The sequence below is a fragment of the Zootoca vivipara genome, chromosome Z (genome assembly GCF_963506605.1).
Source record: "Zootoca vivipara chromosome Z, rZooViv1.1, whole genome shotgun sequence".
Classification (NCBI taxonomy): domain Eukaryota; kingdom Metazoa; phylum Chordata; class Lepidosauria; order Squamata; family Lacertidae; genus Zootoca; species Zootoca vivipara.
Genome location: NC_083294.1, coordinates 27324474 through 27346611, shown reverse-complemented (window position 1 = coordinate 27346611; position 22138 = coordinate 27324474). Strand labels below are relative to the sequence as shown.

The following is a 22138-nucleotide window of genomic DNA, read 5'->3' as shown; positions in this document are numbered from 1 at the left end:
TTGAGCTTGCTGATCAGAAGGTCAGCGGTTCAAATCCCCGTGACAGGGTGATCTCCCGTTGTTCGGTCCCAGCTCCTGCCCACCTAGCAGTTCAGAAGCACGTCAAAGTGCAGGTAGATAAATAGGTACCGCTCCGGCTGGAAGGTAAACGGCATTTCCGTGCAGTGCTCTGGTTTCGCCAGAAGCGGCTTAGTCATGCTGGCCGCATGACCCGGAAAAACTGTCTGTGGACAGACAAACGTCAGCTCCCTCAGCCAGTAAAGCGAGATGAGTGCGCAACCCCAGAGTCATTCGCGACTAGACTTAACTGTCAGGGGTCCTTTACCTTTTATATACATTGGTACCTCTGGTTGCGAACAGGATGCGTTCCAGAGCCCCATTTGCAACATGAGCAGTACGCAAACCGCACCTGTGCTTCTGCACACGCACGGGTCGCAATTCGGTGCTTCTGCACATGCACAAGTCGTCATTTGACGCTTTTTTGCGCATCTGTGAACCGCCAAACCCGGAAGTAACCCATTCTGTTACTTCTGGGTTTGGCGCGTTCGTAACCCCTGTTGCACGCAACCCACAGCATTCGTACCTAGAGGTATGACTGTACAGTACTTAAAAAGAACTTTTTATTGATGTAGTCTGTATATGTGTGAATTTAAAACTTAATGTTTTTTGTTGTTTCACTTGGATTAGTATTCAGTTGCTTGTTTTTGATAAAACTACTTGGAGACTTCTCAAGCAAAAAATAGCAATGCTTTAAAATAAAAATGTAGACTATATCTTGTCGCAACACTTGATAACACACCATTGTGTGATTGGTTTAGAATTAATTCTCTTTATGGCTGAATGCTGCGTGCAACACGTGGTTGGATGCAGCTTTCAGTCACTTCACAAGTAGTCACAGTATGATAAAATGTTGAAATAAATGCCTTATCAGCTTCATACTAGTTACTTGAATGATTGCTTCCATTCCACCCATATGAATATTTCTGGGCACTGAAATTGGTCATGGAGGCCCTGCTGTCTGGCCACTGCTACTGTTCTTCACTAGATCTGTGTATGTTTCATGTCTTTAAATACAATTTTTGTTCTAACAGCTGGGACAATAATGAAAGAGAAAAGATGAGCCCCTGGGACATGGAGCCAATTCCAGAAGGAAGTAAATATGTTCCCCCATCCCCTTCATTGGGTATCAATAATTTGTGAATAAGCACAATGGCAGAGGCTCTAATGGGTATGTCTTTCTGTGTCTGTCTCCCTCCCCCCGACCCTGGTTTTTTGTAGCTGCTTATCCGGAGGAGGTTGGGGCTGGCGTTCCCGTGACAACAGAGGAGCTGGCATCTTTGCTGTACAAACCACAGGAAGGTGAATGGGGATCCCATTCGCGAGATGAAGAATGTGTGCGGGTTCTTCGTGGTATTGATCAACTTCTATCCTTAGGTATGTGGGCCTCGAAAGAAGACTTGGAGATGATGCCAGGGACCAACAAACACAGATGGCAACACCCTTAGCATATCTGTTTACTTATTTTAAGGCATTCTTATCTCACTCTTCAGTTAAAGAATGCTCCTGGAGTGGCTTGCAGATGTCAATGATAAGACAGTTCTTGCCCTCACGCTTTCAAACTAAAAGACATAACACAAGAGGACAAGGTATTGGGAGCAGGGACTATTCTTAGTTTCAGAACTCTTGCAATCACCAGCTGGAGTGGAAAAATTATGTTGATAACAGTGATTCCTGGCATGTCGCTGATATGAAACCAGGATTTGCGTAAACAAAAATCCAGAAGGAAGTATGTAAACATTTACAGTGGTGCCTCACTAGACGAATGCCGTTAGACGAATTTTTCGCTATACGAATAGGTTTTGCGATCGGAGGTTGCCTCGCAAGACGACGACATTTTCTATGGCACCCCCCCCCGCCTGTCCGATCCCCGCTGTGTGACAGGCAGGGTGGGGGGAGAGCAGGCAAGGCGGCGGCGGGGAGAAGCGCTTCTCCCCCCTCCGCCGCCTCGCCACGCACAGTCGGAATGGGACGCGGCTTCGGAAACATCCGAAGCCGTGTCCCATGCCGGGGAAGGCAGGCGGGAGGTGGCGGCGGCAGGGAGAAGAGCTTCTCCCCCCGCCGCCTCGCCGCGCACAACCGGCATTGGACGCAGCTTCGGAGACCTCCGAAGCCGCGTTCCATGCCGGGGAAGGCAGGCGAGGCGGCGGCGGGGAGAAGCACTTCTCCCCGCCGCCGCCTCGCACACAGCCGGCATCGGACGGGGCTTCGGAGACCTTCTCTGAAGCCCCGTCCCATGCCGCCACCAGTCCCCCGGAGCCCTTAGGAACGCATTGTTTAAGTTTCAGTGCATTCCTATGGGAAACCGCGACTCGCTAGACAAATTTTTCGTAGGACATATTGAGTCCTAGAACGAATTAAATTTGTCTAGTGAGGCACCACTGTATTTGGTATTAAGGACCTTACAACAGACGCACACTAGTTTGACTGCTTTGCATACAGCTTTTAAGTGCAGCAGCAGATATACTAGCAAACTGAACTTGTGTCTGAAGATCTCTATTACCTGTTTAGTTCAAATTCATGTCCCCATCGCAACCCCATGCACTTTGGCACCACTGCTTCTTTGTTTCCCAGGGCTCTCTTTGGGCAACTGCAATACTGTTTTTCAGGGCGTTCTCTGTGGTGGCCCCTTTGCTGTATAAGAAGCCAGAGAAGTCTCGGGCTTCTTCACTGTACAGCTTTCAGTAAATGCTGAAGACACCACTCCCCTAGCCTTTGACACCTAAGATAATGTGTTTTCAGAGCCCACCCTACTCTTGTGACTAATTAGTTTTAGCTATTTTAATAGTGGATTTTAAATTGTTGTGACCCACTGTGGGGCCTTCTGGTGAAGGGCAGGTGGCGGTAAACAATTATTAATAATAATTTATTTAATGCTCCATGCAGAGTTTTTCTTCTCTGCCCCCGCCAACATCCATTTTTGCTTCTTTGGTCTCTCTTTACCTTAGGCCTCTGCCCCATCCACCATGCTTCCCCGAGGTCCCTGCTTTTCATTTCACTGCCCTAGCCGATTCTTTCTGTCCAACATGCACGTCTCTGTCTTTTTCCATGCTCGCTCCCTACCTAACCATGGACGCTTCTTCCTGATTATATACAGTTGTACCTCGGTTTATGAACTTAATCCGTTCCAGAAGTCTGTTCTTAAACCAAAACTGTTCTTAAACTGAGGCACACTTTCCCTAATGAGGCCTCCCACTGCTGGTGCCCTTCCACCGTTCGGATTCCATTCTTAGACCGAGGTAAAGTTTGCAAATCGAGACACTACTTCTGGTTTTGCGGAGTTTGTAAACTGAATCGTTCATAAACAGGACTGTTCTTAAACCAAGGTACCACTGTATCATTCTAATCAGGCATCCATTACAGGTTTCATCTCGTGCTCTTGCACACATTCTGTTGCTGTCAGTTTGTAAGGTTGTGAACTTTCCATGACATCACTGCTGTTCAAGTGATACTGTGGTTAGGACGACAATAATTTTAAGTACTATGCTGATCATCTTATTACCTTATTGGGCAGGTGTTGTTGTTGTTGTTGTTTTTAAAAAAGCACACACACACACATATATGAATGACATCTTTCCGCAGGGCCTGCAAGACGGAGCTGTTCCGCCTGGCCTTTGGGCTGGACTCAGTCTGACCACTATGTTTTTCCTCCCTTATGTTTTGATTTGGGCCATTTTAAAATGAGGCTGCATTAAAAAAAAAATTTAAATCTAAATTGCATTTTAATCCGCATTTTAATCAATTGTTTTTTTTCTCTCTTACGTTTTATTGTAATTTTATTGATGTCAGCCTCTCTGAGCCTGGCTTTGACTGGGGAGGGCGGGGTATAAATAAGATTATTATTATTATATATGCCTGTCATTTTAAAATTAAGCTTCTAAGTTTCACCATTTGACTTCCGGCAGAGCTTGTAGACTTTAATCAGCTTTCTTTGCTACCTTTTTTTAAAAGATATATCCAACCCTTTTGCTGTCCCAGTGGACCTTAGTGCCTATCCTCTATATTGCACTGTTGTTGCTTACCCAACTGACCTCACCACAATAAGGAGAAGACTTGAAAACAGATTTTACAGGTCAGATTGATTATTTCTGTCCACTGTCTATTGTTTAGTATCTCTTGTCTAAAAAAAAAAAGTTGCTAACTTTTGCTAAAATGTATCTGCTGTAGCATTAGTGACCCCCCCCCCCCGCTCCGCTTAATCAGGAAAATGCTGCAGGAGAGTTGTACCTTACATGCAGCATCTAAGATTCTCCCGTTAACTATTTTTCTGATGTAGGCCAGGATGTGTGAGTTTTGCCCTGTTTCCCAATCACTCATGATTTTATTTCCTGGCTCTTAAGAATTGTTGATGTTTTCCCTGCTTCTTGTATTTTGTTCTTCTGCCAGATTGGTACTTCAGAGAGTTGCAGCCATAACAGAGGTTCAACAGTCTCATGCTGGGTTCATCTCAATGTGTCAACATTTATAGTAGTAAAATAGTGAACAGTTGCTCCTCTAATTGCCTTGGATTGACTCAGCAATTGGTAACAAGCACAAGAGTCCCTGCCTCCTGCCAACCCCCAGTTCTGATTTCATAGATATTTATTTTTCTTCTTCCCTTTAATGACAGTTATACTCATTGTTTATGAAAAGCACATGCAGGCTTTGTAAAAATGGTTTTAGGTTACAGGATGAGCATGGCACATATTTCTTTTTTTATTAATTTGTTTTTATTAATTTTATTAATTTGTTCTCTTCCTTTTTCAGGAGAATATCAGCACTAATGTGGGAGGTACGATATATTGAACATAACGCTAGGACTTTCAATGAGCCCGATAGTCCTATAGTTAAAGCAGCCAAAATAGTAACAGATGTCTTACTTCACTACATTGGGTGAGCTGTCACTTTTCTTGCCAACTACCATTTCCACAGTTTCCAAATACTTTCCCTAAAACTTCTCTGATCAGCAAGGTGTTTCCTGAACTGTTGCAGTTGCATTGTGTGCATCTGTGTTGCACATCCCTTTCTTTATGCTACCAAATAATTTCTTTTGTCATCACCTCTTCCTTCACTTTTGTCCTGCCGACCATGGAGACAGACTCCATGGGAATTTTTCATGAAGAAGCCCTGCTTCCCACATGATTTGACCATCTGCTATAAACTCAAAGTGGTGTTGCATAGTATCTGGCATGCTGGTTCAGCGAGCATGGTATGCCAATTACACACAAATCAGCCCTTAATTTTTAATCCGTCTGGGCAAGGATGATGTTGCTTTTACAGTCCCAGAAGTCCATAGCTCTCTGTTGGCCCCAGTGCTGATAATCATATTACCCTTTAGGGATCAGAGTTGCACAGATATTCTGGAGATGTATAACAAAGTGAAAGCCGAAGACCTGAGTAGTGCAAATGAAGAAGAGGTGACAGAAACGTATGCTGATTCAGATGGTCCAGGAACCTCATCTGGGAAAAGAACTGTGAGTGCTGCTTAGTTACCTGTCAGGGACTGGCTGGCTGATGAGGAGTAGTGGAGAACCTCCAAGGGGAAGGAAGGATCAGAGCCAGGGAACTAGTGGAGGGATACCGAGGGGAGGTCAGAGGAAGAGGAAGGGTTGAATGCTGAAGGGGCAACAGAGTGAGCAGGAAGAGCCGGTGACGGAGCAGTTCAGACTCGGAGGCTGAAGCGGGGTGGGGTCAAGGGTCTGCTGAAAACATCCAAGGACTCTCCCTCACCTGCTGTGACCAGCTCCCCTTCCCCTGGTCTGCAAGAATGTGCAGAATGAGGAGGGCAGAACAGATACCAGAAGTGTGCAGGCGTAGTTTGAGACTGCTTGGGAAACATCTGGGCGAGGAGGAGCTATAGAAAGGGTGGAAGGCAGGGACCTTTAGTCCTGGCAACTGTTCCATAGGGGCAAGACCTGCTGGGAAATGTTGCTGAGACCACTAGGCTGAGTGGCATGTTCGTTTCCTTAAATGAAGAGTTAATTTCACTGACAATGGAGCCTTGTGTCTTTCCTACTGACCTGCATCTGACAGCACCCTTCTTCAGCCAGTTTGTAAAGAGCCAGTTATATGTAGAGTTTAAAACTATATATCTGTCAATACAGAATGAATCACTAATGAGTTACCTTTCACCTGCCTCTGTCAAACTGGAACTGAATCGGTATAAATTAAACAAGATGGAGGGAGAATTTTGTCATAAAACATACGTTACTGTTGTTCCCCTTTTAAAAGGTTCAGATAAAGCAGCAGATAAAAAAGCAGCCTTCCAAGCCACGTGCTGATGCCTGGAAAGATAAGTGCAAACAGCTATTAAGCCTCATCTACGAACGTGAAGATTCTGAGCCATTCCGACAACCTGTTGATCTCTTTTCTTACCCTGTAAGTTGCTTTCATTTCTTTTGTTCAGAAAGGGGGAGTAAAGAATTGTGTGAAGTGCTGGAACCCTGCCCTCCATATGTTCTTGGTATTCACAGTTTTCTTAGGCGTTACTCACATATGTCCAGCTCTGTGATTGCTTGCTTTTAAAAAAACAAAAAAGAAAAGAACCTGAGGTTCTTAGTATCTGAATCCTGTATTTCTTCTGGAAGCTGTGCTTGTACAGCTTGCACAGTAAAATAAACAGTCCTGCCCCTTACTTAATTTGAAGTATGACTATGTACTACAGAGCTTTCCAAACTGTGTGTCGTGACACGTTAGTGTGTTGGCTGCAGTGTGTAGGTGTAACGTGAGCACTCCCTGCAGTCCTCCCGTTTAACCTCTGGTTTGCTAGTAAAACTGAATTACTGTGTCACAAAATGATGCATGTCTAAAAAGCATGTCACCAACATGAAAAGTTTGGAAAGCTCTGATGTACTTGTGTTTGCTATTTCAATTTTGCCAGTTTTAGCACTAAAATCTCTAGGTGTTTTTTTTATAAAAAAAATCAGTTCCTGTAATATCCCATAAGGACATTCCACATAGTAAAAATATTTCCTTTCCCCTCCCCCATGCAATATTTCTCTTTTCTCCTTTCCTGCTTGTAGAGCACTGTGAAATTTGGCAGATGGACTAGCGGCAAATGCATTCACTCCATGATTATTTCTTTGTAGTATCTTCAGAATAGTTCCACCTCAGAAATCATCACAGTGAGAATGCATGCCTTGAAGCAATCTGCCTTTTGAATGTGCATCCATCCCTTAAGTTTTATTGTCTGTAGAATGTTAAAAGTTTTATAGCTGGTTTTTGTGAAATACCGTAACTTTGAAAGCAGCCATTCTTCAATAAGTGCAATATCTAACCATATCACTGTAATGTGGCAATATTACTCACTTAACACATGTAAAATGTTGCTTGTAGGATTATCGTGATATAGTGGACACTCCAATGGACTTCAGCACTGTGAAAGAAACTTTGGAAGTAGGAAATTACATGAACCCCCTTGAGTTCTACAAAGATGTTCGTCTGATATTCTGCAACTCCAAAGCATACACTCCTAATAAGAAATCAAGGGTAAGATGTAGAAGTGGTGGTGGTGCCTATGACTGCAAGCCTCCAGCCTGACACATGCAAATAAAGTATAATAGTCCCAAAATACAAGCCTTTACTAAAGACTGTTGCCCTGATGGGCTTCTAATGCAGGTCACATGATAGTATGCACATGGTGAGAGTCCAAGCCTTTGGAGAAGGAGAAAACAGGCTTCCATGTTACAATCTTTGAGATATCTGAAGATGACCATCATATCCTCTCAGTTTCCTCTTACCCAGGCTAAACAGACCCAACTCCCTCAACCGGTATAGGAAACAATCATCTAGTTTGACAAACAAGCTGACTTGGGTACCAGGCAAATTCCTTGGTCTTTCTTCTCTGGTGGCTTGTGCATAATTTTGGGGCCATCGGTAACCCCAGTAGTCCTCGGACAGCAGCCTGAGTAGACCCAGGGATGGTTTGGTTCATAATTCAGTGGTTGAGCACATGCTTAGTATGCAGTCTGTTCCAGGTTTAGTCTCCAACACACTTTGACGCAATGAGGATATTGGATAGCAGGGCTGGGAAATACTTCTCTGCCTGGGCCTAGGGAAGAGGGAATTGCCAGTTAGATGAACCAATAGCCTGATATGCTACAAGGTAGCTTCCTATGTTTTTTCGCACGATAGGCGAATAAAAGGTTTATGCATAGTTAAAATAGTTGCTTTGTTTCTCTTTGCTTTGTCAGTTCATTTAGCTGTAACAGCATAATTTAACAAGGTGCATTGCCACTCTTCTTCATTTTATGTTTGATCTGTTCTTTGTTGTTTTGCACAAAGCATTCTTACCATAATAACCACATGCAATATGAATTTCTTATGCTTAGTTTTAAGTATATCCGCTGCTGGATTGCTGCTTTTTTGAGGGTCATCAGTTTTATAGGTTTTACATTGTATTTGCTATGTTGTATTTTAATGAAACATTGTGTACCTTGCTGAAACTTCAGATTAAAGGGCAGATTATTATTAATAATAATATTTTAATACAGTATATGTAAGGAAGATTACTAGAGACTCTAGATTCAAGCTGTGTGTGTAATCGTGTGAATGTGTTTCATAGTAACTGTCCAATAAGCAGCTGCCTCCGAGCATGTATGGTATCAGTGGAAAAGATGTTCCTACTTGTCCCCTGCACTGCCAACAGATAGACTTGGCTGACTCTGCCAACTATCTTATAAATGCGCCATCGTGCCATATCCAATACACATTCATCTCCTTGGTTGGGAATCCCAAGGTTTATGCTGCAGAGTATGAAAGTTCTGAGCTTCTCCAACTATCCTGAAACTCTGAGAGCAGGGACTGGCTGGACAAGCGGCAGTGCTATTGGTACCCCTCACTTTTAGCAGCTGCACAGCCTGCCTCTCCAAACATCACTCTTCATCTCATGTTGAATGTTGAAGAATTGCTGACCCTCTATGTTAAAGAATTGCTCCTCTATGTTAAATTCACAGGGGTTTTGCTTAACTTTGTAAAATAGATGGCCATCTCTACAAAGCAACTGATTTTTTTAATCATTTCCACCCTCCAAGGAGGCTGGGGGTGCTTTGTGACTCCCGTTTTGACAGGTAGTGACTGGCCCAGAGACCCAGCAAGCTTTGTTACTGAGCAGGGATTTGAATCCAGGTCTCCTCAGCCTAAATCATGCTAGTCTTCTGCACAGACATTCACCCTCAGGTGTGATCATTCTGCCCCTCTTTTCCTCCCCTACCAGATCTACAGTATGACACTCCGACTATCTGCCTTATTTGAAAATCATATTAAAACTATAATTTCTGAATACAAGTCAGCAGTGCAATATCAGAAGAGGCGAAAGCCACGGCTACGGTACCAGAAACAACTGCGGAGCAGCAGCAGTTCTTCCTCTAGCAGCAGGTCACCCAGGTAACAATTCTGATACTTGCTAAATGTATGATCACACATTGATGTGCATTTAATGAGAGTTTACTGGACTGTGTGTGGACTACTAGGCATACAGCTTTCTGAGTAGTAGCCCCATACTTTTGGAACCTCCTCCCCAGGGAGATACATAAAGCCCCATCACCTTGGCCTTTAAAATAAATAAACCCTCTGACGACACATTTATTCATGTCTGCATTTGGACAAGCCATGCTGCACTCTGTAACATTTTTAACCGCTGTTCATGCCTTGTAATTATATTTTCATGCATTTCAAAAGTTGTGTAAACTTCCCTGGGAGGGCGGTGGGATTTAGGTTACAAGAAAGGAATTTTGACTAAACATCAGGAAGAACTTTCTTGACAGTAAGAGCTGTTCGACAGTGGAACATAACTCTCTGACTGTCCTTCCTTGGAGGGTTTTAAGCGGGGGTTGGATGGCCATCTGTCCTGTATGATCTAGTTGAGATTCCTGCATTGCAGAGGGTTGGACTAGATGACCCTCATGGTCCTTTCCAACTCTACAATTCTATAAAAAAATGTTTTAAATAAATAAAAATTTGGTAGTACATTTGTTTTATGCCACTGCCGTCCACCCTGCCTCAACATCCAGCCTGTGCAGCAATTTATGTACCACAACAAAATGGGTGAAAGCAGATTTTCGTGGGGGAAATGCAATATAATTATAAGCATGCTGAGTTGCAATGAAAGACACAACGTAGACATAACTGACCTTTCAGACTTCACAGAGGTCATTGTTAAGAATAATGCATAGCTGTTTTTTGTCATGCTTATAGCCCCAAAGGAAAACAAAAGCAACCGATGCAGCCTAAAACAAACCTGAATACCTCACTGCCTTCAACTAGGACTAATTCTTCAGTTTCATCTCATGGTAAGTGAACTTCGAAGCAATAACCTTCCATTGCCTTTTCCGCTTCTGCACTCCACTTTTCCACCTTGCTTTCACCATAAGGACCCTTTGCTTTTGCCTGTACCAGTTGAGCCCCAGGGGCCTAGGCAGACAGAGAGGATACACCATCCTGCCCATACGCTATAATTGATCTTTAAATCACTGAGGAAAGCATTCTGCCCTTTATGTTCCTTTGATGCTGATACACCCCCCCCCCCAAATTATACTGCATACTTTGCCCTTTGCCACAGAGTGCTAGATCTCTTCTCCAGTCTGTTCTGCCCTCAGCATCCTCAAGAATGTTCATAGTTTTCCTACAGGTGAAACTCGGAAAATTAGAATATCGTCGAAAAGTGCATTTATTTCAGTAATGCAACTTATTATTTTTTATTTTAATTTTTACAAATGTTTTCTTTTGGAAATTCCACAGTAATAAACAAATAGTTACAATAATACAAAAATAAACATCGCTACTACATTTCATTCCATTCCATTTATAATTTACCCGCCTAATGACAAATAATTACAATTACAACAAATAAAGGCTTGACATATCTTGCTTTGCATATCATGCATCTATCTCATATATTGGTTTCACCTTTTAAGTTGCGTTACTGAAATAAATGCACTTTTCGACGATACTCTAATTTTCCAAGTTTCACCTGTACATGCAAAAATATGTAGATGAAACAGCACGTACCAAGTCACAATATCTGTTACTGCCCATTTCTGTCCAACTGCCATCTTTGCTTCTTTCATTCCAAATGTATGTGATTCTCTCCCTCCTCCCCCCCCCCACTAAGGGATTTGGAAAGTGTATATTTACCGTATGTTTGTAAATTCATGCATATGACCATTGGGCCTTGCTGCCTAGGGGTGATGAGAGTGAAACAAATTCTGAAGAGTCACGAGTTTCCCACCCCTACATTAGAGAAATGTGTTAGTGTGCCAGAAGCCTCTCCTAAGTCAGTAATCGACTCCTATCAGTAAAAGCCTGGTGTCTTAAGGAATCAATCTTCTGTGACCTCCAGTGAACTTTGCACTAAGCAGTGCGATCATAACTCAAAGAAATTTCACTGAATGCACTCTGTCATCAAGGATTTGAGGCCTACACACTCACATGCCACTAAAGCAAATGAATGCAATGCTTCTACTTTCAATTTCATTAATGTTTTCCATCCATTGAGAAACTTGTGACATCATGTTTAAATTTTCAGATACTACTGAGGAACCAGCTGGCTCTGCTGTTGCTACTGAAGAGATGGACACTCATCCTTCTTCATCTGGCTCGAACACCCAAAATCATAGTGGAAATGATGCTGAACCAGGGAAAAATAGGCTAGTTAGAAATAAATCCACACCAGTTACACAAGGTGGGAAGTTGGAGGAATAAAGATTCTCTCTCTATATACATATCCCTCTCCCTCTCCCTCTCCCTTGCTTTTGGGTGTGTGTGTCTAGGTCAGAGGTTTTCAACCTTTTTGGGTCCACAGCTCCCTTGACCAGCTACATTATTTCTGTGGGGCCCAGTTATGTCACCCCTTGCCTGCAGAGCTGGCAGCCCCTCACCCCTCGCTTGTGGAGGGTTCCCTCAGCCTCTTTCTTCTCCCCTCTCCTTGGAACTCTTATGGGCAGCCATAGCTGCTGCCCCCTCTAGTCTCTGAGCTTCCCACTCCCAAGAGAGGTACCTCCTCCCACTGCTTCACAGGGGCCTGGGAAGGACCCCCTGGCCAGCCCCAGAGGCACCATTCACCTGGGGAACTTGTAGTCAGGGCTGCTGAGACAAACAGCTGTGCAAGCCTTTGGGAAGCAGAGATGTGAGAGGGCATCAGAAGAGGAAGGGAAGGAAAGAGGGGCAGAGGCCAGTGTTGCCTGTGGCACCTCTGACAATTATTTAAGGCATCCCAGGATGCCATGGCACACTGTTTGAAAACCACTGGTCTAGGGTTTTATTTGGTTACAGGGTGATTCTGATTCTTGTGTTTTGTGAAGCAAATGTACTGTTAGATTGTGTGCCTATTCACCCTGTGCCTCTCCCTTTTCTAGTCACAGGGCAACAATGTGGCAGAGTTCTCTCTGGGAGGGAGCACATTCCTAATGGGCTAGCTCCCAAAGTGTGGTATTTTTAACATCAATACAGTGGTGGTTGTGCTTAATGGGACTGCTGGCAGGGAGGCCAGCAGTAGGTGGAGCCAGAGCCAATAACAAGTGGACTCAGTTAATTATAGTTGTCCCCATCCTTCTTCTCTCTGCTGAGTTCTACAAGACAATGCTGAGATAAAGGAGAAGGGGCTGACAGCCAGGGCCACCATTGTCTGATGGTTGTAAAGTAGGCAGGCAGGCAGGTGGGGGCTAGTTCAGGGTAGTGGATTGGTTCCGTGCTTACTCTAATAAACCATTAGAAAGGTTTGTGGTCTGTAACAGCTGTGCAATTTTGAGCTTTTTTATTTTAATCCTCTCTTTGCAGAGATGTCATTTTCCTGGTTTCCACAAACTGATTAGCTAGCACACATGTTTAGGGTGTGGTGAAGGGTGGGAAGGCGAATAGAAGCTTCTCACACCCCCTTCATTGCCCAACTGCAACACAATAGCCCTGCAGTGCTACTAGTAACTGCTGCCACCACCCGCCCACTTACTTCAACAGTCCAGATGGGAGGGGATCTGGGATGCACTAGAGCAATTACTTTGCAAACTTTCCTTCTGAGTGGCTCTGAGTCTAAAGGCAGCCCTCATACTCTCTGACCTCAGAAGAGTAGGCTGGTTACTAACAACTCCAGTCCTAAACATCAAGTGGCATGAATTTCAAGAATCTAGGCACATGGGGATCCTGAAACCCTGAGGTTTGGCAATCACACACACTTTGGGGGTCAAATTATAAAACTTTGTTATGAAGAAATGATAGAGGAAAAGCGAGCAGAAGGTTAAACAGAATACAAGATAGGCCAGAGTACCGTGGATTTCAAACTAAACTAATCCTAGACTAGCCACTACAATACAATGGTTCTAATTTACTTAAAAATCCATCTTCATAGCAAGTCTAGCCAAATCCCTGACAGTGGAGGGAACAAGCTGCAAGTGAAACTCAACCTTATAAAGTCTCTCTCCCCTCTCCTGGGCAAGTGACCCCTGACTCCTTCTGACCAATAAGCGTCAGTTGTCAGGTATCTCACATGTCTCTCAAGTAGCCCTTTTACATCTGAAGAGGACTGGTAGGAGATACCTGACAGACTGGCTTAGGAAAATGGTGGGCAGTTCCAAGGTCCATTGGATAGGTGTCATGTAGCAAACGTACGTTTAGTTATTGGTTACAAAATGAAGGCCTTCGGGGGATGTAGGCCAGGCATAATCAAGGATAAAAAGGAGGAGAAGCAGGAGGTTGTTCTTTGTAACTCACTTTGAGTCCCTGTCAGGGAAAAAGATGGGGTATAAATAAATTGGTTGTTGTTGTTGCGACTGTGGCTCAGAGGCATCCCTAGCATTGCATTATCCTTGTGATCTGCTGGGTGGTGGGCTCAGCCTTGCAGAGGCCCAGTACCAATCTCATGGGCATCTCATGGGTAGGTGTCTGCCTCTTGATTCAGCAATGCACTTAATCATGTATTTGTTTAAAAACCAACTCTTTGCTTCAGTTTAAAATTGCTTGCTTTTGAGCAGGTGTAATGAACAATCCACTTTCAGCTTGGTAGGCAGGGAAATTTTGAAACAAGACTGCTTGTTCTATGAGTAAAAATATTTTGTTTTCTCCAGGAAACTGAGATCTAGCTCTGTAGCAGCATCATTGACAAATACATTTGTTTGAATTTCTGTAGATCAGCCTTCTGATAAGCCCCTGACAAATGGTGATGGGAGAGAGCCCCGAGCAACAGTCAAGCGGAAGCTCTCAAGTGCATCAGAAGAGGATGAACCCATTGGTGAAAAGAAGAAGAGAGAAGAAAAAGAAAAGCCAGGTTTATCCTCCTCAGAAAGTGGAGATTCACGATCAAGCTCAAGTTCTGAAAGCGGATGTGGCTCTGATTCTGACTCTGAATCAAGCTCTAGAACAGATCAGGACTACATAGATGGAGACCATGATTACAGCAAATCTGTGCAAGTGAAACCGAAAAGAAAAATCCGAAGGAACATCTCCAGTGGGCAGAGAAATTGGCAGGGTAGAGGGACAGGAAAGAGAGGGAGATGGGGCCGATGGGGTAGGTGGAGCAGAGGGGGGCGAGGCAGCCGGAGGGGAAGAGGCTGTGGCAGAGGAAGAAGAGGAGGCAGGGGAGGAAGAAGAGGGAGAGGGAGAGGAGCCTCCAGAGGAGCCTCCAGAGCCAAGCGCCCACGAATTGCCGATGATGAATTTGAGAATCTTTTGGGGGGACGCTTCAGCGAGAACACATTTGGTGGGCGGTTCAGCAGGCCACCTCGGATTAAAACTAGGAATGAGGGCAGGCGAACCGTTTTATATAATGACGATTCAGACAATGACACTTTTGTGCACACTGAGGATCCCCTGAACCTTGGTACTTCCAGGTCAGGCAGGGTGCGGAAAATGACAGAAAAGGCCAGGGTCAGCCATCTCATGGGATGGAATTATTGACAAATGGGAAACTGGAAGTGAACAATGGTGTTTGACGATCTAAGGCCTTCTACTGCAGGGATTTTTGCCAGAAAATCTACAACGCAAATTGTGTGGGGACTCTGCTCACATTTTTCTGTGGTGCTTTTTCCATTTTGCCCATATGTATGTTCAAAGACTTCTGATTGCCACATGTTCTTGGCCAAAAGAAGCCTTGCCCATTCATTCTATATCTGCAGAAATACTTTCCCACACTACACTTTGAGTTTGTCACAGGAGGACTGTGGCAATGGAATCATGATTTTGATGTCTCCCCTTGTTTTTCTTTTTTTGGTTTTGTGTGTTTTGTGCATTATAGAAACAGCACCTTCTTACAGAGATTTTGAATTGTCTGCCATGAATTCCTTACATTCAGTAATAACTTTTGCACAATTCACCGATCTTAAAGGCAGCTATAAAATGTTTACAGTTTCTCTATTGTGCATATAATATGAATAATTTCAATCTTTCCAAGCCAAACTTTCATGAAGTATGTTCATACTTTGGTATCTCGGTATGCTTTTCTTGTTGGTTCTTAATTCATGTTTTAAAAATGAGAGGGAGAAAGGGGTGGGTGGGGCTTGGTGCCTTGTAAATACGTAGCAAACGTTTGACATGCATTAACAGATGCATGCATTAATAATAATATACAATGAGATACTTGAGAACTATGAATAGACACACAGGTGCCAAATACAAAAGTTAACTTGCTTCTATATTCATTCTGATGCCCTCATATTGTTATAGCATTAATTGAGACTGCCAATAAGGTGTTAACATCAGCATTGATATTTTCTCTCCTTCGCAGCCACTGTTTTTCTAGTAGCTTAGCTGCCTCCAGACTTGCAAATAATAGAAACATTACAGAGAGAATTCATTTCCTTTTCTTCATTTATGGGGTTGCTGTAGGTCGCGTGGCATTAGCACAGTCCGTCATTAAATGACAAAATAGCCATTTGTCAGGTTTCAACCTGACAATCATACTCACGATGCTTTACATGTTTTAATTTGATTCCTGCAACTATAACATAACTTATTTATGCTTTAGTAACTTTGCCGACTTAGTATGGACAACCTTCTGAATCTTCCCAGGGTGGGGAATCATACACCCTTGATTAAGAGATTGCTAATTGGCAAAGGAGTTCCAAGCCACTGAGCTCCTTCCCTCTCCCCCCCCCCCCCTGGGCGTCCCTATTCACTTTGGTGGAAGGGCATGATAGACTCACTTTTTTTTGTGCATGCTAATCAGCTCCTTCTGTTGAAGTGGACACAGCCCCACAAATGCAGAACATCTGCGTGTGAATTTTGGCATGTATGGATTTCTCATTGGGTGTGATGCCATCTGGTTTGATACTGAGAAATAATTTGCACAGGGCTCTGCTTGTAACAGTGTTGAACAGTGCATCAGTGTAAGGGAAATTTAGGCTTGGGGAACCATGTTTGTCCCACATCACTGTAGCAAGTGAATTTCAGAAATGTGCTCCCCCCCCCTTGAATAAGAGTTTCATATTTCTATTTTGTGTAATTCACCATCTCAGAGATAAAATAGAAGGGTTGACAGAGCATATGAAAGAGAAACAGGAAGCCAAATAAAATAATGAGTGAAATTTCATAACTTTATTTCTATCTAGCCTGCAAGCAATTCTTTCGCTAGGCACACTTGGTCAGTAACATTGCAGGATCTCCACAGAATTACTGTATAATTATTTATATATAACGTGTAATAAAATACATATATACACATGCATACAAAAGTGGCTGTGGATCATCTAGCATAAAAAATAGATTTTAAAAACAGTAAAATGGGAAGGCATTTGCCAATTAGGGCAAAAATAGAAGAATTATGTTATTGAGTTATGTGATATAGAAACCAAGCGTTTATTTATATACACACAGGTTACAAATCCAGGAGTCAGACACACAGTTGTCCTGATTCAGATCCTTTCTGCCCTTGAAAGCCTGGAAGTGTTCCTGGAGCATCCTTTTCTCAAAACTGCTTTGATCCTGTGTGTCTGCTCCCTTCAGTGAAATTAGTGGGACAATCCTTTAATACAAGTTTGCTTCTGAGAGTGTGCAGGCTGTGCCTCAGTATGTGCAAGTATAGAATCTTTTGGTTCAGTGTAGTATTTCAGATCTACGAGACAGGTGTGTGCTTAAAAGCATACCTTCTGCTATACTATATAGACCAGCTATACTGTCACCATGGTTGCTTGTAACCACAATGGGGACAAATAGTGTTATTTTAAAGAACTGAAATCCTGTCCCCAGAGAAGGTATTCACTGGTTTACAAGTATTTACTGTGGGGACTTATGCCCTAAGGAGCGCTGTGTGCTTTGAAACAACCATTACAATTTGGGAGAAATGCCTTCAGTGTTCTCTTTTATTTAGGACTAATTATGTACTGTGAAGATGATAGCAAAGCAAGAATACTTTTCTAGGATGAAAATATTTTTAGGATATGTGTTCATTACTGACAAGAAACTAGGTTACAATGGTGCTGCAACAACAGAACATCTATTCTAAAGGATATGGAGGTTTCTTATGCACGTGAGAAATAACCTGGTGTTGTTTTATTTAGTTTGGTGGTTGGGATAGTTATCAAGTGAGGATTCCTTATTGTACCCATTTATCTGTTGTTTGAGCATATCAGGTGATGTGGGCCACCCTGAAACGCAATTAATTTGGACAGGGTTTACTTTCCAAAGTTAAAATTGTATAGGACTCTGTAGCAATATTGGCTTGGAAATAACAAAATTGGACCCATTCCTCAGTAGACCACTCTCAGGACCTCTCTGATTTGGACTGCCAAGGCTCTACTTCATTCTACCCCATTCTTATCTTCCTTGCACCTTTTCCTGCTCCTTTCAGGTGCTGCTGGTTCCTTTGTACCATTTGCCTTGTGGATCCTCCACATGTTCAATTTCTGGACATCAACCCACTAGGCTGTTGGCAGCCTCAGTGAGGATCAGATGCACGCAATTGAAGGCAGCTCCTTGGAGATGCGGAAGTTTGGGCTTCCCTTCAATTTGTGTAACGCCACAAAAGAACTTTCACTGTAAAGGCTTGGGATTTGAAAAATCCAGAGAATGCCATACTAAATCAGTATAATGGTCCATCTACAATTCTGTTTCAGGATCAAAATTGTAGAAATTTAGTGAACAAACCACCAAATCGCCCCTTCTTAATTTTGTTTGTTTCTTACTGTGCAAGCCTTAGGATCTTGTCCTGTGAACTCATTATGTGTCTTGGTATTGCTCTCAGTTATTCTAACTGGCAATAACTGAATATCTTCATTGTATTTATGCCAAATTATGCTCACCAATGAACCTCCCAAAGGGACAGTATTTAGAAAGGAAATGGTGCTGGATTCTACTGAATAGCTGAGCAAAATTGCTTTAAGGGATTCTGCAAGGAGGCCAAAGCTGTATTCTCTAAATTGGCCATTCAAATTCAAAACTAGATTATGTTTCACTGCAGAAAACTTTGTTGCAGTGAAACACAATTGTTCCATTTTATCTGAATTGCCCATCGTGCCTGGCTGTAGGCTGTTCAGTGTTTGCCTGAGGCTGCCTTCACAATTTGCCACATGCATTTTGGAAGTGGTATTCTAAACAGAACAGTAACCAATGATCTTTAGCAATAACCAGTGTGGTATATGTGGAAATGCAGGACACCTATTTTCACAGATTTCGGGTTCACCCTCCCTCCTTTAAGATGAGGTAGAACTTTGGATTTTTACATATGATATATGAAACCTTTCTGTTCCAGTCAAGAGCAATACTGAAATGTTTATCTGAAATGCATTTAATGCTTTGCTGAACTTTTGAAGTTTGGGCAACATCTTAAATGGTCATATCAACTGAATTTTAAGTCAATTCTCTCTCTCTCTCTCTCTCTCTCTCTCTCTCTCTCTCTCTCTCTCTCTCTCTCAAACACTTCCATCTACCATCAAGAAGCAAAGGGTTTCTGAAGTTGGGTTTTTTTTTTTTGCATTCTATCATATCACAAATTTTCTGGTTTCCATTTGTTAATAATAGGAACAAAAGGTTCTAGCCTTCAAAGACCCACAAACCACCTTGACTTCTTGTTCAAATAAACCTATTCCTTCTCATTGCACATGTAATCTTTAAATTCTAAAATAGCAATACCCCCCTTCCCCGGATCAAAGGCTAAGGTGTTATTGCATTTTGTGGAGGGAACTTAATTCTCTACCATATGTTGCTTCTGTTGTTTGGCAGCCTTGGAAACCCTTGGTTGCAGAATATTTCTTAGCATTAAGCCAAACCATACAAAGCTGTTGGTCATGGCTAAGGTTAAGCTGAGTAATTTATCTTCACCTAACACAGCTGATCATGTATTGGCACAAAGCAGGATAAACTAGATTTAGTCTAAGAACATTTCACCAACCTTAACTTACACACCAAATGCAAGCAGTTCTCTGTATTGCAAAGTTAGCGCATACTGGTTTCATAATACAGTATATGCTACAAAATAGAATAACTTTTCTATTTGTAACTACAATTAAATATTTATGGGCAGAATGCACTGTTCAACACCTAAGGGTGCTCTATTAGAAATCTCTTGGGTGTTTTCATTATGTTCTTTAAAATGATGTATTCTAAATGGCTACATTTACAAGGAATCTCCCCCCCCCTTTAATATTACTCTAGATGTTTACATTTTTAAAAGAATTTCACAATGGTGATTATCAATCTGCGTTTCTAGAATTTTTTAAGACCCTTCAAACACAGAATAACACTTTGACATGTATAGCTCAGTATATCAGAGGTTGGCCCACATCAAAATACATGTGTTACAGATCCCTGCATGTTTATCAGCCCTTGTGCAAGCCCATTAAAATGAACAGGAAGTGCTCATAAGGTTTGCCTTGCACACCCTCTTTATTTTAAATGAACAAGCGTAGGAAAGTTCTCTGCTGGATTGTGCTCTTATTTTCCAGCAGAATCGCTGTCACAGCCTTAACCTATAGTATTATATCAGATGGTGCTTTATGAATACATGTATATGCATGGATGTGGGTATGTAATTAGCAGACTTTGTTTTTAAACAAAATGGGTACTTTATAATAATCCTGCTGCATACCCACCATACCATTTTGGCATTCTCCACCCAAATATTTAAAGTATACACTAAGAATAGTAGGCCTCGGTCTTTATAAGATTGTACTTCATGCCCTCCTTATTTCCCCTCCCTCCTTCCCCAAGGCAAGAGAGTAGGAGTGCTTGAAATGTGGCTGTCAGTATTTGATTATAGTATATGTTTGTTCCTCCCCCCAAACGCACACACACACACACTTGTAGTCTTAAGCTTTGCCAGGCTGATCGGCAAGCTCATGCCAAGACTTCTTTTTCTTTTTTAACAATTAAGTGGTATTCAGAAAGCATGTTTCCATTTCCAAGGTAGATATGTGTGTGTGTGTGTGTGTGTGTGTGTGTGTGTGTTTCTGGCCTATTTTGCCTTTTTGTTAAAACATCACAGCAAATTTTGTTGAGGATTATTAGTTTTAAAAACTGAGCTTCAGACACATGGAATCTTAGTGTCATCTAAAAGCTCTTAATGCCTGTATATTGTGTCCTTGACAGTGTGAAGTATTTCACAGTTAACACCCCCCGCAGAGAAAAGGTGCACACAAATTGGTTTAAACTAATACTGTTTTGCTTTCATCTTGTTTTCAGAGGGTGCTCTGTGTTCATATCTTTACATCTGCTATCTCAGGTCCCTTTAAAATGAAATGCTTCAGGGATTTTTGATGCCACTTGACGTTGGCAGACCAAATGTAATATTTATATGCAACAAGCTATTAGTTTTTTGTATTGTAAAAAAATGTAAATTTGTAAAGATTTTTTTTCTTAGGGTTTTTTTTGGGGGGAGCAGGGAGGGGAAAGGAAGTCACTTAATGTAATTTAGGATGTTTCATTTTTTCCAGCTGTGGGATATCTCAATAAAAAACCCCACTCATTCTATGATTTTTTTTTATTATTTTTTGGTGTTTTATTGTATATACAGAATAAATGTATTGATGGGAAATTATATCAAGTTCTTTAAAACAACAACCACCCTAAACTAGAAGCTTGCAACTGTTAGCCTAATCAGCTGCTTTCAACCTCCTTGGTGAGCAAGAGAAGGAGGTTTGGATATAATGGTGAAACAATGCAAAGAGGATGCACAAGTTCAAGAGGTGCTGCTGCTAGGTACTGCATCTTGCAAAGTGTGAATAGCTGTTCTCTTGTGGCTGTTTGAAGGTGTCACTTCCCCTGGACAGCAGGCTGCCTTTTGAGAATGACCCTCTCCAGTAGATCTCCCCTGCATGCCCAGCTCAGCTCACTGTTTCTCTACAGTGCAGAAGGTCTCTCCTGCTGGCTACACGATTGCATAACCTTAGCCTCCCATGCAATGTGGAAAGTGCTATAGCTGGAGATCCATCAGGGGAGCAACTGCTACACCTCCCTTCTGGGGAAATCTCACTCTGCCCCATGAGTGGGAGGCCCTGGCTGCTAGGCTATTGATACCCTCCAGATGTGGACTAAAACTCTCATCACCCTGTCTAGTGACCATACTTGCTTGGACTGATGGTAGCTGTAGTCCAACAACATCTGGGGGGCACCATATTGGATGCTTTCTCTTTAGCAGATGTGGAGTTCGATAGGCATGTGCTGTAGGGAGGGTTTACCAGTTGGATCTGCATCCACTGAAGGCCCACCCCGGGGTGTTACTGCTTTTTCACATTCCAAAGTTCTGGAACATTCTGCAGTGGCCACAGGAGAAACAGGTTTCTCCCACTGAATTCCTGTTGTCAGTGTCTCCTGCAGGGTATTCCACCCACACTTTGGTTTTCAGTGAATAATGATCCTTTTCCCATGCTTCTGGCTCGCCACACATTGTAGGTGGGTGGGTGATACATAGGGACTCCTGGATCAGTTTCTCCCTGTCCCATAGTTTTCAGTCATTTCTACCTAAAGCTTTGGGGAAGTTACTGTACCTTTCTTTAATTGCCTCTGTTCTACCTATTGGGAAAAGTGCTTATTGCACTGGGGTAACACCCACATTCAAAGCACATGGCTTCTCAAAGAATCATGGCGAGTGTAGCCTACCCTACACAAAGCTACAAATCCCAGAATATTTAGCTACAGTTCCCAGGGTTCTTATAGGAAGCAATGTGCTTTAAATGTATGGTGTGAA

At 42.6% G+C, this 22138-nt stretch overlaps 1 protein-coding gene across 1 annotated transcript in view; it reads left to right on the top strand.

The window, feature by feature from the left end:
• The window catches only part of BRWD3 (bromodomain and WD repeat domain containing 3), an 80620-nt gene extending 59096 nt beyond the window's left edge, over positions 1–21524 (top strand). Inside the window, exons 29-39 of the mRNA XM_035132474.2 lie at positions 1092–1153; positions 1279–1434; positions 4009–4129; positions 4804–4929; positions 5375–5510; positions 6268–6414; positions 7372–7524; positions 9251–9420; positions 10231–10325; positions 11561–11716; positions 14153–21524. Of these exons, the coding sequence (XP_034988365.1) occupies positions 1092–1153; positions 1279–1434; positions 4009–4129; positions 4804–4929; positions 5375–5510; positions 6268–6414; positions 7372–7524; positions 9251–9420; positions 10231–10325; positions 11561–11716; positions 14153–14919 (2089 nt within the window). The 3' untranslated portion in view covers positions 14920–21524. The remainder of the gene's footprint in view (positions 1–1091; positions 1154–1278; positions 1435–4008; positions 4130–4803; positions 4930–5374; positions 5511–6267; positions 6415–7371; positions 7525–9250; positions 9421–10230; positions 10326–11560; positions 11717–14152) is intronic.
• Positions 21525–22138: the final 614 nt, after the last annotated feature.